General features: G+C 53.8%; 1 protein-coding gene across 3 annotated transcripts in view; it reads right to left on the reverse strand.

The window, feature by feature from the left end:
- Positions 1-15,370, reverse strand: part of PIK3R5 (phosphoinositide-3-kinase regulatory subunit 5) — a 114,503-nt gene that overhangs the window by 15,445 nt on the left and 83,688 nt on the right. For all 3 annotated transcript variants that reach the window (XM_075903478.1, XM_075903477.1, XM_075903479.1), the window contains exons 4-10: positions 13,610-13,678; positions 11,821-11,959; positions 7,315-7,384; positions 5,492-5,666; positions 4,508-4,661; positions 2,964-3,047; positions 312-1,086 (exon numbers count right to left, since the gene is read on the reverse strand). In XM_075903478.1, coding sequence (XP_075759593.1) covers positions 312-1,086; positions 2,964-3,047; positions 4,508-4,661; positions 5,492-5,666; positions 7,315-7,384; positions 11,821-11,959; positions 13,610-13,678 — 1,466 coding nt within the window. The remainder of the gene's footprint in view (positions 1-311; positions 1,087-2,963; positions 3,048-4,507; positions 4,662-5,491; positions 5,667-7,314; positions 7,385-11,820; positions 11,960-13,609; positions 13,679-15,370) is intronic.

A 15,370-nucleotide genomic window follows, 5' to 3' on the forward strand; every position in this document is an offset into this window, starting at 1 on the left:
GCGCTCCGGGGCAGGGACCAGCCTTCGGTGACACGTTCACACGGCGCGAGGCACTGCCCTGCAGTGACGCCCACCGCGAGGGGTCAGCGCTCGGCGTGGTGGAAGGAACGTACCCGGCCGCAGACCCGCAGGCTAACCAAGCGGGACCCCGCGATTGCCTCACAGTGCGGGCCGCGCCTGAGCGTGGCCACTGGCTCTGGGACCCACCTCTCCTGGAGAGCAGGCCCCCGAGGCCTACGGCGGTGTGGTGGGGGCTGGGTAAGGACGTACGAGGGACGGGAGGCAGGTTCCTCCCACACTGTCCCACTCACCTCAGGTTCCGGTAGGCCCGGGCCACTTTCCCCGAGATGCGGTCGGACCCGAAGACCACCACACGCAGCGTGGAGACCGGGGTATCTTCATCGCAGCTCAGGAAGGGCCTGCGCTGGACACGCACGTTCTGCATGGGGTGGGGCTGCGGGAGCCGCTGGCTCAGCACGTGCTGGGGCAGGGAGAGAGCCCTCCGGGACCGCGCCGGGATGGGTTGCGTGGCCTGTGGGTTGCACAGGCTCTCGGCCCGCCGCAGAGGCAGGGAGAGTGAGCCAGTGTCGGGATATTCCGGGAATTCCCTCCGCAGCATCAGCTGGCTTTTGCTCTTGAAGAGCTTGCAGATTTTGCTGGCCAGCCTCTGACTCTGTCTGTGAAGAGTCTTCTCCTCCTTCAGGTCCTGCCGCCCCACCTGCTCTAGACAGCTCTCGTCACTGTCTTCAGCATAGCCGCTGTCCATGCAGTCTTTGAGGCTGGAGACAAAGGTCGTCAGGGACCTCCTGGAGACCACAGACAGCTCCGAGATGGAGTCCCTGGAAGCGGTGGATAGGAGCGAGATCCGCGAATGCTTCACCGCCTCCTCTGACAATGCTGAATACATGGAGTCCTTGGAAACGGCCGAGATGGAGGAAAGGAGGGAGTCCCTCTGGGGAGAACAGCCATCGATTTCCGTCTCGTCTTCTTCCTCCACTTCCACCTCCACTTCTACCTCCACCTCCACCTCCACGGGCATTGGCTGGAGAACACTGCGCTCCTGGTCCAGGACGTCTCTGAGGATATCTGAAAGAGTCAGAGCCAACACAGGATCCTAAGCACCACCACATGGGAGACGGGAGGGGCACAACGGGCCCCCCAGCCCATCCACCCTAGGCCCAATGAAGGAGAATCCTCTGTCCAAGGTGCGTTCTCCTGCACCTGGTGCAGCCTCACGTGAGCCGTGGTGGAACTTCCAACCCCCCGTTGTGATTCCACACGCCAATCCCAGGTGCACTTGTGCCCAGAAGTCGTCTTGTTAGAGGCTACCAATGGGGTTTGACCAAAATAGTTGTGAATGAAAAATAATAAGTTTTGTCAAAATCTAAACTCACTTTCCTGAAAACTGTTCCATACCAATGAAATTTATTCTGCAAAAAAAAGTCTGAAACAGAAACCGGTTTCCTTTTCGAACGGAAGTTCGTGTGTCGTTTGGGTTTTCAAAAGCCCAGATAAACTGACATTGGCTTCGCTTCCTGTCCAATCGGGTTGTCAGCTAGTTCTGCTACTTACGGTCACCATTAAAAAGTGCTTGACTCAAGCCCGCCAGCCAGGGAGGAAAGTGCTAACGCCAGCTGATGGAAGCTAGCTCCCTGACAAAAATACACTTGCTGAAAAGAACGAAACAGACACGCCCCGGGGAGGCTGCGGGGGCCAGCAGTTTTCCAAAGCGACAGACTCGATGGAGCACCGAGTGTCGAATCTGCACAGACACCCGGCGATTTGCCCCCAGCAGGGCCTGGGAGTAACCATGCACGATTGCCACAGGGCGGGAGAGTGGAAATGACCAGGCACAAAAAACACACAATCACCTGGCCTTGCCCGGAGGACTATGGAACCCCCTAGTGTTTCGTTGCTCAAGAGGCACACGCACTGGAGCTGGGGGTGAAATTCCCAGCGCGAGGAGATGGGCCGCACTAGCGTCCATCGAGACAGCGCGCTCAAAACAGAGCACCCCGCTGAAGTGCCAGGGGCCAGCCACCTGAGTACGCACCCATCCATGGCCACAGGCACGGACTGCAGGGGGCTACCCCCCCACTGCTTCTGCTGCTGCAGCTCCACGCCTGTTTTCAGCACAACTTGCCCCTCCAGAACCAAGGCAGCCTTCTGCAACGGGAGCGCCACTAGGCACGCGGGGGGGGAGGTACAATTTGGCCTGGCCTGTCTGCCCAGCCCGGAAAGGGCCAATGCCACGCCTCACGTCTCTTTCAGAGCCCTGCCTTGAGATGTGAGCTTAGTACTTTGCATGCAAAACGCACCAATAACAGAGTTTATTTCCAAGACCAAAGCATCAGGGACCCAAGGACATTCCCCAGCTCCAGGGCCCGCCAGAAGCCAACACCCTGCCTGCAACTGATCCTTTCAGTCCTTTATGGCAATCATCTGACCTCTCCCTAGCTGGCCCCAGGCTGCCTGGCCCTGTTATGGCTGCATTATTATTGTCTGCACTGTGGTAGTTCTGACTTGCTGCAGGCACAGACCAGGTCTTCTTTGTGCTGGGAACTGGGCAGACAGAACTGAAGGCAAATCCTGCTCCAGAGAATGTGCCATCCCAGTACTGGGTAGGTTCCAGCAACGTGCACTGTCAATATCAAAGGCCATGATTTCTCTGGACATTCTCGACATTCTAGAACACAGGAAGATTCCAGCCCTGCACAGAGCCAGGCTTCAGTCCTGCAACCCTCCACGGACTTGTTTATCTTAGTCCTGCAAGTGGCACCGTGGGCTTCGATGCATTTCCAATTCAGCACGTGCGCGTTTGCAAGATCGGGCCTTGAGAGCCTCTGGAATCGGGCCTCTGCCATGGGGCCTGCACTTCCCACAATGCAGCTCCCGTGGCAGGCCTGCACCACGTGGGCCAGGGGAGTTCTTCCTCGGCCCACCTGGGTGAGTTTTAGCCTTACCGAAGTTATCCTGGTCCCAGGTGTAGGTGTAGCATCGAGCAACGGGGATGGGCACCGTGTGCAGTTTATGCGACTGGGCCACCCCTGAGAGGGGAGAAGAGCAAGTGGCAAGTTAGGAACATTGGGTGGAAAGGTGCCTCTGGCACCACTGAGTCCACTTCCCCGGCTACCACAGAGCCCCACCACAGAATCCCATTCATAAATTCAACAAGCTCCACCCCCAAACCACTTAGATCATTCACCGCCCTTCCACGGAACCTCCCTCCTCTGATGGTGAGAAACTGTCTTTCATTTCCAGCCAAAATGTATCCATGGCCAGTTTAAATGAGCACCGGTGAGCGGCGAACACCCAGCACCCCCCCCCCCCCCGAATCATTCTAACAGCCGGGGAGAAATGTGAAGAGAGGAGGGAGCAGTGAATTCTCATTAGCTCCTCCCACAAACTGAGCTCCACCCATTTAGCACGACAGCGCGAGAATCTTCCCGCCACAGACGGTGCCAGTATTAAACCAAACCGCCTCTGCCAAGCTCAGCAGGGCTCCTTGGACTCTGTGCCCCTCAGTGGGGCTGGGATGCCGTTTTGTGCTCCAGTCCACCTCTCTGGCTTGCTGGGTCCAGAGATCAGGTTGGAATACAGATGTAGCTCTCCAACAGGGATGCTAAAAAGCGGGTAATTAGGCAACCATGTAACTGCTAAAATTCTTAGTGGCTACATGCTGCTGACTCTGCTGTAAATAAAGCTTATACTGCAGAGCCTGCAATTTGAGGGAGCAGCCGGCTTCCTAGGAGCCGAAAGCCAGCTTTCTAGCCGGTTCCCAGCACATGCTGGTTCCCACCTTCTGGCCTGCTCCTGGGGAACCTGCTGCTGCCTCTGATACAGAGGCAGCAGCGTAGGGTGGCAGCTGGCTCCCCAGGAGTAGGGCTGGGAGCTGGCCTGTAACTGTTATGGTAACTGATAAGCTTATGCTTATACGGTTACACTTTTACATCCCTACTCCCCAACTCCACCCACAACCCATGCTACACTCAGTCATGACACCATGCAGGGTCACTGCTCACAGCTGATTGCACAGACCGTCACCCTATAGTCAGCCATTCTCTCGTGCATGCTTTCAGCAGCTGTGAGAAAGTTCACAAGCGGATGTTTAAAGCGTTCTGTGCCAGGCATCAGCACTGACGCTCTGAGATGAATGGGGCAGTTCAGAGCTCCCAGGCAGCCTGCAGTCCCGGGCAGATGTCACCGTTACAATCGGTCTGGAGTCTGAATGTTTCCTCCCTAACCATTAAGGGCTGGAGACATTTTTAAAAATAAACGTTGAGATTCTGCAGCAGAAAAAGAAACAAGCACGAAAACAAACCCAGATCGGCGTGACGGAGCGAGCCACATCAGGGTATTTTTGTTCTACCTTTGAAACAGTCTGACCGAGGATTTCATACTTTGCGGCGTTCACTCCTAATCTCTCAGGACAGAGCAGCTAACGAACATGCAGAGCGCCGGAGAGACACCCGGCACATCACACAGAACAGCCCCCCGGCTCCCCTACCTGTGATCTTCGGGAAGCCTGCCGCTGCCCCGATGTCCCGCAGCATGGACTGCAGCTGCTCCCTGGCTGCCATAGGGTCGCTGGTAACAGCTGCCAGCTCCTGAGCTTCTGTGCTGCGAGAATGGATCTCCGAGAGCTCCTCCACCGTCTTGGACTAGAGAGAGCACAGAGATTCAGAGCCAGCTTGGCAACATGCGGGTCTCTCACCAGCAAGCAGAACCCACCGCGTCTAGACAGACTCCTAGCCAGAGACAGGAGAATCCGCCTTCTGGCCCCTAGGGAAGCTTTTTGGGGGAAATGTCTTAATTGCATTCGAACAATTAAGGGGGAGGGGAATTCAAACCCCTTTTTGAAGAAAATGGGAATTTTTGTTTACTTAGAATTTTAGGACTCTTCACTCCCTTCCCCTCCTATTTGCCTTTTGCCACCTTTTTTCCCCAACAGGTTAAAAGAATGAGAAGGCCAGGCAAGGCAAGGTGAAGGAGCAAAGTAGTGAGAAAAAATGGGACTTTCCGCCCTCGCTTTCACAAAAAAAGTCCCCCAAAGTATTTTTAAATGTTTTATTCCAAATGTCATTAAACAAAAAATAAAGTGACAATTTCCCCATGAGAAATCATTGCTGAAACCCTGGGATTGCCATAAAAAAGGATTTGACTGACGCCACCAGCCCTGCTCATCATGATTTCCCACAGTGGCGTTGTAAACTCGTGGGAATGAGCAATAGCTCCACCTTCTGAATTGCGCTGCGGCAAGATCTCACGTCCCTCGTGCAACTCACCAGACAACGGACATTCCTAGAAGGTCTGTGCAACCAAACCCACCCCTGCACACAAGGGTCACTTGCCCCACGTGGAAATGCAGCCATCTCTGGGGAGGCGGAGACCACTGCTTAACAGCCCACAGAAAAATCGCCCTGGGTGGCGGGGACAGGATTGCTGTGCTGCTGTTTAAGGCCCGCCCTGCGGGATGCGGCACTCACGCTACCTTCAGGATGTGCTTTAAGCTGTCCATGTCGCACTGGGTCCCAAAGGCGGCCTGGTAGATGTGTCCAATGAGCACGAGGAAGGTGTTGTGCTGCGGGTGCTCCCTGGTGCTCAGCTTCTTGGCGACGGAAAGGTATTCGCTCTGCACCTCCGAGGGGTTGAGCAGCAGGACCGTGCTACGGGCAACACGGGAGGGGGTTAGTGAGCCTAGAGAAAATCAACTTGCTGCAGCTCCAGGGCTACACAGACAGCACCTGCCACGGGCCCAGCCATAAGAAGTAAGAGGCGCCCTGCTAGCACCATGGTGTTCGATCCATTCCAAACTATCCCTCAGGCACCCACCAGATGGCAAAATCCTTCCACGTAACAGGAACAAGGAGTCTGGGAGAAGCCTGGCACCGTGCCCCGTTCGCCGTGCACACACGGGCCTGCCACGCTCTCCCCTCCGCGCACACGTGTTCCGACAGCCACGGGATCGCCAGACCAGCTTTGCTTGGCTAGCGCTTGGCAGACGGGCCCCAGCGCGCTGGCCCCAGGCTGCCCATCCGCACAAGCTGCCCACGGCGCCAGGCAGCGGGTGGCCACAGCGCAGGAAGCTGGAACATTGTGACTGCACAAAGCACTGTGGCCCTTCCAGGCGACAGACGCAGGCTCCCTGCCCCAGAGTGCCTGCCGTCTCCCGGGGACGGATCACAGGCCACGGGGGGAGGACTGAAGGGACAATGGAGTAAGAGAAGGGAAGCAAAACTGGCCTTGGGAGAACATCTTGGACATTGGGATTGGCTACCAGTACTGGCAGCTGAACCCTGCTTTGCGGGACCAGGGGCTCAGCAGACCCACAGGCTCTGGCAATGGGCACAGGCTGTGTATAATGCCCAGGCCTGGTCAATACACAGATGTTGCTCTGGTCTCTACCAGTTACCTTTGTTGTTAGGGGGGAGGGGGTGATTTTATTTTTTACCAATACAGTTTTACTGGTACGGCTCCTAGCGTGCCTGTGGTTACACCGGCATTAATACACCTAATACCAGTATAATTTCGTCCCTTTCCCAGACAATGTTAGCTAGCCTGATATAAAACAAGTTTATTCTTCTTCCACTGCAGCCTTCCTGGAGGCGCGGTGTTGTACCGCCTTAACCACACTGGCGTATTTCAAGCAGCGCAGCTTGCGTGCCGACATGCCGGGACTCCAAAACGCAGCCAGTAGACACACGAGCGGCCCCGCCGTGGCTGGGCCAGTGGCTGTGGCTAATACCCAGGTAGGGAGAGAAAAGGGCTGTGCTCAGATGTTCGTATTTACAGGGGAGGTGACAGCGCCAGGAGGGAGGGATTGGAGGCCCAGACGAGCCCCCACTGCATTCCCCGTCTCGGTCACACACTGACGACTGCGTGCTGCCTTGGTCATTTGTCAAGAGACGGCGCTTTCACGGCTCTCGTAGGCATCCTGCCAAACTTGCGGCCCCGGACGGGGCGAAGCCGTTCCGGGCGAGTGCCACAGAGCAGCCCCTATTTTCCTACCCTGTTCTCATCAAGCCCACGCATGTCCTCCTTTGGGGCAACAGCGAACACTGGCCCCCCGAGAACCGCAGGGAGCCCAGACCCACCAGGGGACGCAGAAATTCCCACGTCATCCAAATGCCTCATCCTTTAGTGCTGCCCTCACCCCGACCCCCCCAGCCATGGCTCCGGCTAACGGCCGCCTGCTCGGCTCAGCACCTGCCCAGGGATTACGAGCATTTGGGAAGGCGCAGTGACGGCTCCAGGGAGACCTGCTGCTAGACCGCACGGAGCAGCCCCATCCAACCCCCTGGCCACGGCACTCACATGGTGGCGCTCTGGTTGCTCTTCCCGGACAGTCCCTGCTCCGCCCTCACCAGCCGCTGGTACGAAATCCCTGTGGGGAGAGAGAAGCGAGTCACGAGGGCAGCACGTGGGGCACGTGGGCATGAGAGAAGCCGGGAAACGCTGGCGTCAGGCGTGCACAAGCCACGGCTTTTTCACACGTGCGGAACTGGCTGAGGGACAGAGCAGGAAGGAGCCTTTTCACACACAGTCGCTGCCCGGAGGGGCCTCCGCCAGATCCGGCCCAACAGGCCTCCCCCTCTCAGAGGCTCACGCAGCGCTGGGGGGCTGGATGAAAGGGGCCCACTTCTGAACCAGCCCCGGTTCTGGCACTGCGGCGTGGCAGCCCAGTGCTAGGAGGCCTCGCCGTTCCAGAGGCCAAGCCCAGCCAAAGGGGAGGGCAAGACACCCCAGGAAGGGGGGGCAGCCAGCACTCCCTGCGCAGCTGAAGCCGAGAGGGGCAGGACCACTGGAGCTGGCAGCCAATGGTCGATGGGCCTAAGCTGTTTGCTTTGACCTAAGTCCATAGAGCAGACCAGGCCAACCCCAGCCACCGGATTGCTGCATCGTGCAGCTGCTGGGGAGGGTTGAGCGCGCCCCCCCTCCCTCCGCTGGCTGGGCCTCTCTCTGTGCACTGCTCCGAGTGTCATCCCCAAACCCACGCGGGTGCGCAGGCAGCTTTGAGTTGGGATGCGTTCCCCTCGGGTTTCTCTATCCTTTTGCTCCCCTGGAACGCACCTTCCCCTCACCCCTCCAGGTCTCTCTTGCCCTTCACTTAACACCCTGCTGACTCCCTGCACTGGCTGGAGAGTCTTTGCTGATGCTGGTAATTGGCTGATAATTAGCCTGCCGCTAATTCCAGCAGAAACTGGATCCCCAGCTCAGATCACGGTTAAGGAGCCCACGGCACGTCTCCCCACCCCCGCCCTCCCAGCTCTGTACTGCCCGGCCTCCTCTAGGCCCGTCTGCGCGAGGGCACAGGGCGTTAGCAACGACGGACGCCCACCTACAGAGCCCAGGCCAGGACACCTGCGATGGCAGCATTGCCCAGTGGTTGCAGCAGAGGCAGACAGGAGCTCTTCTGCCGGCACTCGCCACACCACGTCCCCAAACAACATGAGCTAACCCAACGGACACACTCTTCTGTCCCCATCGCTGCTGGGAGATTTGCCAGCGGAGCTCGGGGGGGCGGAGGGGGGGGATTTATACATAGCTGTGCCAGGAACACGTGGACGTGCAGACAAAGGCTGTGGTCACACCCCATGTGATATGCCCTCAGCCCCGGAGTGACATAAGGGGTCATGTGCACAGTCGGTGGAGAGTTTCTCCGGCCGACACCCCTTCCGCCGCTCGGGCGTGTGCGGTTTCAACCCAGTGAGAGGAGCGCTCTCAGCAGCCTGCCGTGACACTGGCGATCCGACAGCGGCACAGCTGCATCACCGCCGCAGTTCCTCACACAGGTTTTCAACAGCACGTCCCCCAACCCTGCTTGGTGCTCCCGGAATTCTGAATCAGCAATCCCACAGCACCGAGGGGCTACATGGGGATTAATCAGACGTGAAACGAGCGTGAAATTCTCCAGTCTCCAATTATCCACACTGACAAATTAAAATGATTCTCTGCATCCACCCTAATGCACAAGAATCTTCTGAAATGACCTCTTCTTTTAATTGGACTAGCTGCTTCATTGGAATCAACATCCGAGCGGCCAGACGGGTCAGACCAAAGGTCCGTCCAGCCCAGTGTCCTGTCGGCCAACAGTGGCCAATGCCAAGCGCCCCAAAGGGAATGAACAAAATAGGGAATCATCACGTGATCCCTCCCCAGTCACCCAGTCCCAGCTAGGGACACCATCCCTGCCCATCCTGGCTAATAGCTATTAATGGACCTAACCACCATGAATCTATCGAGCTCTGTTTTGAACCTAGTTAAAGCCCTGGTCTTCACAACATCCTCTGGCATGGAGTTCCGCAGGTTTATTGTGCATGGTTTGAAGAAATACTTCCTTTTGTTTGTTTTAAACCTGCTGCCTATTAATTTCATGTGGTGACCCTAGTTCTTGTGTTATGGAAACAAGTAAATAACTTTCCTTATTCACTTTCTCCACACCACTCATGATTTTATAGATCTCCATCATATCCCCCCTTAGTCTCCTCTTTTCTAAGCTGAAAAATCTCGTTCTTTTTTTCTCTCTCTTCATGTGTCAACTTTTCCAAACCCCTAATCATGTCCGTTGACCTTTTCTGAACCCTTTCCAATGTCAATATATATTTTTTTTTAGATGAGGTGACCACATCTGTATGCAGTATTCAAGATGTGGGTGTACCATGGTTTTATACAAAGGCAATAAGATATTTTCTGTCTTATTCACTATCCCTTCTGTAATGATTCCCAACACAACATCCTGTTTGCTTTTCTGACTGCCGCTGCACGCTGAGTGGATGTTTTCAGAGGACTATCCACAATGACTCCAAGATCTCTCTCGAGTAGTTGTAGCTAAATTAGTCCCCATCATTGTGTATGTAGAGTTGGGATTATGTTTTCCAATGAGCATTACTTTGCATTTATCAGCATTAAAATTCATTTGCCATTTTGTTGTCCAGTCACCTAGTTTGGTGAGATCCTTTTAAGCTCAGCTGCTTTGTTCTTAACTATCTTGAGCAGTTCAGTATCATCTGCAAATTTTACCACCTCACCGCCACCATCCACCATCATATCCTAATTAAGAAGACCCTGCTGCATAACGACAGATATGAGGACATGCTACAGGTCTCGGCAGTAGCTGGGCTCAAAGACCAGGTACACGGAGACAGTCCCTCAGCCACAAAAAAGTGCCCAGGAGTTCCAGGGTACTGTATGAAAATTTTTTACAAAGTAGCACACTCCAAGGTGAACGCTGCCATGATGGGAATGAATGGCCTCGTTGTCATAACCAAATTACACCCCTGAGTCACCTTCCTTCTCCAAGCAAAGGTCAGAGCTAGCTGGAATGGCAGCAGAGAGCAACCACCACTGGTTTGCCATGCAAAAGATACCCCCAGAACAAAGAGGCTGCAGTAGAAACGTTCATAAGAACATAAGAACGGCCGTACTGGGTCAGACCAAAGGTCCATCTAGCCCAGTAGCCTGTCTGCCAACAGTGGCCAGCACCAGGTGCCCCAGAGAGGGTGGACCGAAGACAATGATCAAGCGATTTGTCTCCTGCCATCCCTCTCCAGCCTCTGACAAACAGAGGCCAAGGACACCATTTTATCCCCCGGCTAATAGCCTTTTATGGACCTAACCTCCATGAAATTATCTAGTTTCTCTTTAAACTCTGTTATAGTCCTAGCCTTCACAGCCTCCTCTGGCAAGGAGTTCCACAGGTTGACTACATGCTGTGTGAAGAAGAACTTTCTTTAATTACAAAATACAGGACTATGTAGCACTTTAAAGACTAACAAGATGGTTTATTAGATGATGAGCTTTCGGGAGCCAGACCCACTTCCTCAGATCAAATAGTGGAAGAAAATAGTCACAGCCATATATACCAAAGGATACAATTTAAAAAAATGAACACATATGAAAAGGACAAATCACATTTCAGAACAGAAGAGGGATGTTCTGAAATGTGATTTGTCCTTTTCATATGTGTTCATTTTTTTAAATTGTATCCTTTGGTTTATATGGTTGTGACTATTTTCTTCCACTATTTGATCTGAGGAAGTGGGTCTGGCCCACGAAAGCTCATCACCTAATAAACCATCTTGTTAGTCTTTAAAATGCTACATAGTCCTGTATTTTGTTTCAGCTACACCAGACTAACACGGCTACATTTCTATCACATTTCTGTTATTAGTTTTAAGCCTGCTACCCATTCATTTCATTTGGTGTCCTCTAGTTCTTCTATTTAGGGAACTAATAAATAACTTTTCTTTATCGGCCCTCTCCACACCACTCATGATTTTATAGACCTCTATCATATCCCCCCTCATCCGCTTCCTTAATCCACCAAGATCAGCATGTCCATCTGAATGTAACGTGCATGGAGACACGTGCAGTGCTATGCCACATGGTTCCCCTACATGACAATATGAAAGCTACACGCGTGTCCTTGGAAACCTGACCCTCCGTTCACCTTTCCCCCTCTGAAGGAGAGCTGGCTTCCAACCCACGTCAGGGCACCCATAGAATGTGTTCAGCAGTCTCAGCCAGCTCCTCCCACATGACAAATCCCATTTACAGTCCTATCGGAAATTACGGCAACAAGTGGAGCTGGAGGTTGCTGTACAGCTGCTGGCCCTGGGCTTTGTGTGATTTGTGTAAACACAACGCGTGTGTGAGAGCAACACGGGGAGTTTCAGAGAGACCTCTGGGCTTTCCGGCGTGACATGAAGAGCCGTCCAAATCCTAGACTCAGACCCTCTGAGGCTTCACTGGAGGCACCCAGCACCACAAAGCTGAAGAGTCAGAGAGGTCTGTAAAACGAGGGACTGTTTGAATCCCTACCTGGGGCCTTGAGTTCATTGCTGATGAAGGTCAGCAGCTCCCGGTAGATGTTGCAGTAGGGCACCGGCCAGGTGAGGAAGCTGTGGTAGATGCTAATGGCCTTCTGCAGCAGGTCTGAGTCTGGTGGGAAGTGAGGAGTCTATAGGGGAAAGAGAAGTAGTGTGAAGATTACAGTCCAAGGCGGGCCAAGGTTTTTAAGTCTTGGCTTGACAGGGCCCTGGCCGGGTTGATTTAGTTGGGTTGGTCCCACTTTGGGCAGGGGGCTGGACTTGATGACTCCTGAGGTCTCTTCCAGCTCTATGATTCTAAGGAGAGAAGTATGGAGGCCTGTCCCTCCTCTTCGGCCTTGTCCCCCGACAACTTTCAGGCAGAGTCAGATCTTCCTAGGCCCCAAAGCAGGCTCACAAACAGCTGTTCGATAGCCCACTTGGAAGAGGAGGGTTCTGTGGCCATTAGCATCATGGGAAAGCAGGGCTGGGGCGAAAAGGAAAAGCCCCTCTGAGACTAGATCCAAGCAGAGGCCAGACAAGCCAGCCCCTGACTGTAGCCAGCACTGAGTGCTTCTGGGGAAGGTTCAACAAGCCCTTCTCCGGACAACTCCATCATAACCTGCCCGCAGGGCAGTTTCTCCCTCAGCTGCATCCCGTAGTGGCTTACGCGCTACAGCAGGAGTGTTCCTCTCACTAAAGAAAACACATTCAAAGCAAGCAGGGATGTTCCGGGCCCATTAGACGCCCCACCCTGGTATGAATCCTGCTTAGCTCCTGGGAACACCCAGGCTACCCACGCCGGAGGGCAGAGGCTGGGGGAACAGCAGTGGCATAACACACTCTGCCGGAGGCTTCCCCCACCACTCCCACAGCAGCGGGGGGCAGTGCCGGGGAGCGGTGGGGGACGTAGAGCGCTGGGTAAGCACCCTACAGCCACCCCCTTATGCCTTCCCTGGCCAGGGCTGCCAATTAAAGATGAGCCCGTTCATCTCCCTGCATCAGGTTTAAATGTGTTTGTTGCCTTTTGGTTCCATTAGAAGTTCCCTTGGGTTTTGTATCATGAGAAAGCCACCATCTAGACACACGCTATTTTGTACACACGCCTATTGCAACCCCTCTCAAAACATAATTGGACCCAAACTTTTCCGTCTCGCTGGCCTATGACTGGAGCATGTTCGGGATCCCTTTCCGCCTCTGCTAGATCTCTCTCGAGATGGGAAGAGCAGTGCCGAGCGCAGCCCTTCTGGGGAGGGTGTCTCAAAAGTATCACGGGGTTAAAAAACAACAGTGATTGGTCCTGGGGCACCTTAGAGGCTAACACAGATATGTAGAGTCATGAGCTCTTGTGGGTTAGACCCACTTCATGAGATGAGCTGGAGCGGCGCTAACAGATCCAAGCTATAGATAACAGCAAAAGCAGTACCTGTCAATTGCAGGTTAAAAAAAGAATTAGGTAAGTTCCTGGAGAACAGGCCCATCAATGGCCATTGGCCAAGCCGGTCGGGGATGTATCCCCATGCTCAGGGCAACCCTAAGCCTCTGGCTGCCAGAAGCCAGGGGAAGACGCCAGAGCGGATTTATCCAAGTACCAATTCTGTATACTCCGCTGAAGCCCTGGGATTGGCCACTTGTCGGAGGCAGCAACCAATGCCAGGACTTCAGGGAGTCTCGCTGTACACAGCAGGCAGCTCTCAGGCCTGAGGCAAGGAGGTTACACTGCGTTCAGCGAGGGCCATGCTCCGATCCCCAGCCTGGCCTGGAGGTGGAAGCTGCACTTGGTTAGGCATGTGAGGACTTACACACAGAACTGCAGAGTAGAAGAGCAGAGCCAAGGGGGTGAGGAGGTCGTAGTTGCACGTCTCTTGCACCTGCCGGAAATACACAGGAGAAGAGGAGGATCAGTTGTGCTCCATGGTGACCCCAAAGCTAACAGGAGGCAGAGGCCGCATGGCAGAAACCACCTGATCCCAAGAACTGCTGAGAGAGGGACCTGTCCAGCACCCCACTCAGATGTAGGTTGTATTCGCGGGAGCAGACGTTCTACCCACAGGTCACCAGCAGTTTGCCCATCATCCAGAACACTTCGATTATAGCGCTACGTGCCCGTCTCACTTCTGTACGTGCCCCTGGGAGTTTCCTACAGGTAACTAGTCTGCATTTGGCTGAATTATCCGGCGAATGCTAGGACCACGGAACGTCGTGTACCTAGGCGTGTCTACACTGAAAATGCTCCAGCAGCATAGCGGCACCAGTGTAGACATTACCTAGGCCCAAAAGAGGGGTTCTCCCCCACCCGCCAGAGGCGGTAGCTGGGTTGATGTAGCATGCTCTGCACAGGGGATAAGGTCAGTATTTGACACCACTCGGGATGGATTTTTCACACCCTGAGCGACATAGCTATACCGATATAGGGTAGGCCAGGGCTTAGGTTAGGTTGTGTCTGCACTGGGGCTTAGCTTGGTGTACCTATGTCTGTCAGGAAAGTAGCTTTTTCACACTCCTAATCAAAGCAGCGATGACAACCTAGCATTGTGAGTGCAGACCAGGCCACCGGCTCAGCACACCCAAAAACTGTCTACACTGGGAAAGTGAGGAGCATTCGCAAACGTGTTAACTACAGTCTGTAAATCAGCACTGTGTTAGAGTCTACTTAGCACCCAGCATGGGCAAAGATAGTTCTGTTTAAAAACGTGCATTAGCTGGTCACTTCCAGATTTCCTCTCGGAGAAATGAGCGTGAGAGTGAACAATGCAAAAATGCGTTTGCAACTATTCAAATTCAAAACTGGATTTTAGATTCAGCCAAGTTGGTGACCCTTTGTGTTTTCTGAGCGACTGAACTTTGCTCACGCTTGTCACGTTTGCTGCACACTGAATGTAAATTCTGCAACCAGATAACAGAAACACCAGTTGACTTGTGTCACTAGGCAACACAAAGCGAATTGCAAAAATTTGCAACAAACTAATTATGGAGAATCTGCAGACCAAGAATTATTCACTAAGGAAATTCACCGATAATTATGGATTCATACAGCACTAGCATGAGTTGTTCCTGAAGAGCTGGCGAAAAGGGAGCAAAGAGCAAAAATAAACAACAATCAGCTTCTTAGTTGCCATATTGCCCGCCCCAGCCAATTAATATCATGAATCAAGGCCTAAAAAGAGATTTTTTTAAAAATTGATTCATTTCAACTCTTCTTCTGGTGCGAGTCTTTAGTGGAGGTGCCTTGGGGTCACATTTTTCAGCTTTTCTCCTTAACTAAGAAGGCTGGAAACGCTTTACAAAAACAAAAGCAGAGTCTCACTCACGCACATGAATCCGGGAGCTGGGGTTTTCGGGAAACCATCGAATACAGCCAGACTCCGGATCACACTGTGCGTGTGGACAACACAGCAGATGTGAATTATTTGCGAACTTGTGCTCCAGAGTCGCCAGCGCCAGCCAGGCTAAGCTGGGAGAGCCGATGGCCTCCTGGCAGAAGACGGACTTGTGGAAGGTTAATAGTTCAGCACCTCTGACCTTTCGCTTTCCATGCTGGGCTGGACGTTGCAAACCGAGCA

Source organism: Pelodiscus sinensis, chromosome 20 (assembly GCF_049634645.1).
Source record: "Pelodiscus sinensis isolate JC-2024 chromosome 20, ASM4963464v1, whole genome shotgun sequence".
In the NCBI taxonomy this organism is placed as follows: domain Eukaryota; kingdom Metazoa; phylum Chordata; order Testudines; family Trionychidae; genus Pelodiscus; species Pelodiscus sinensis.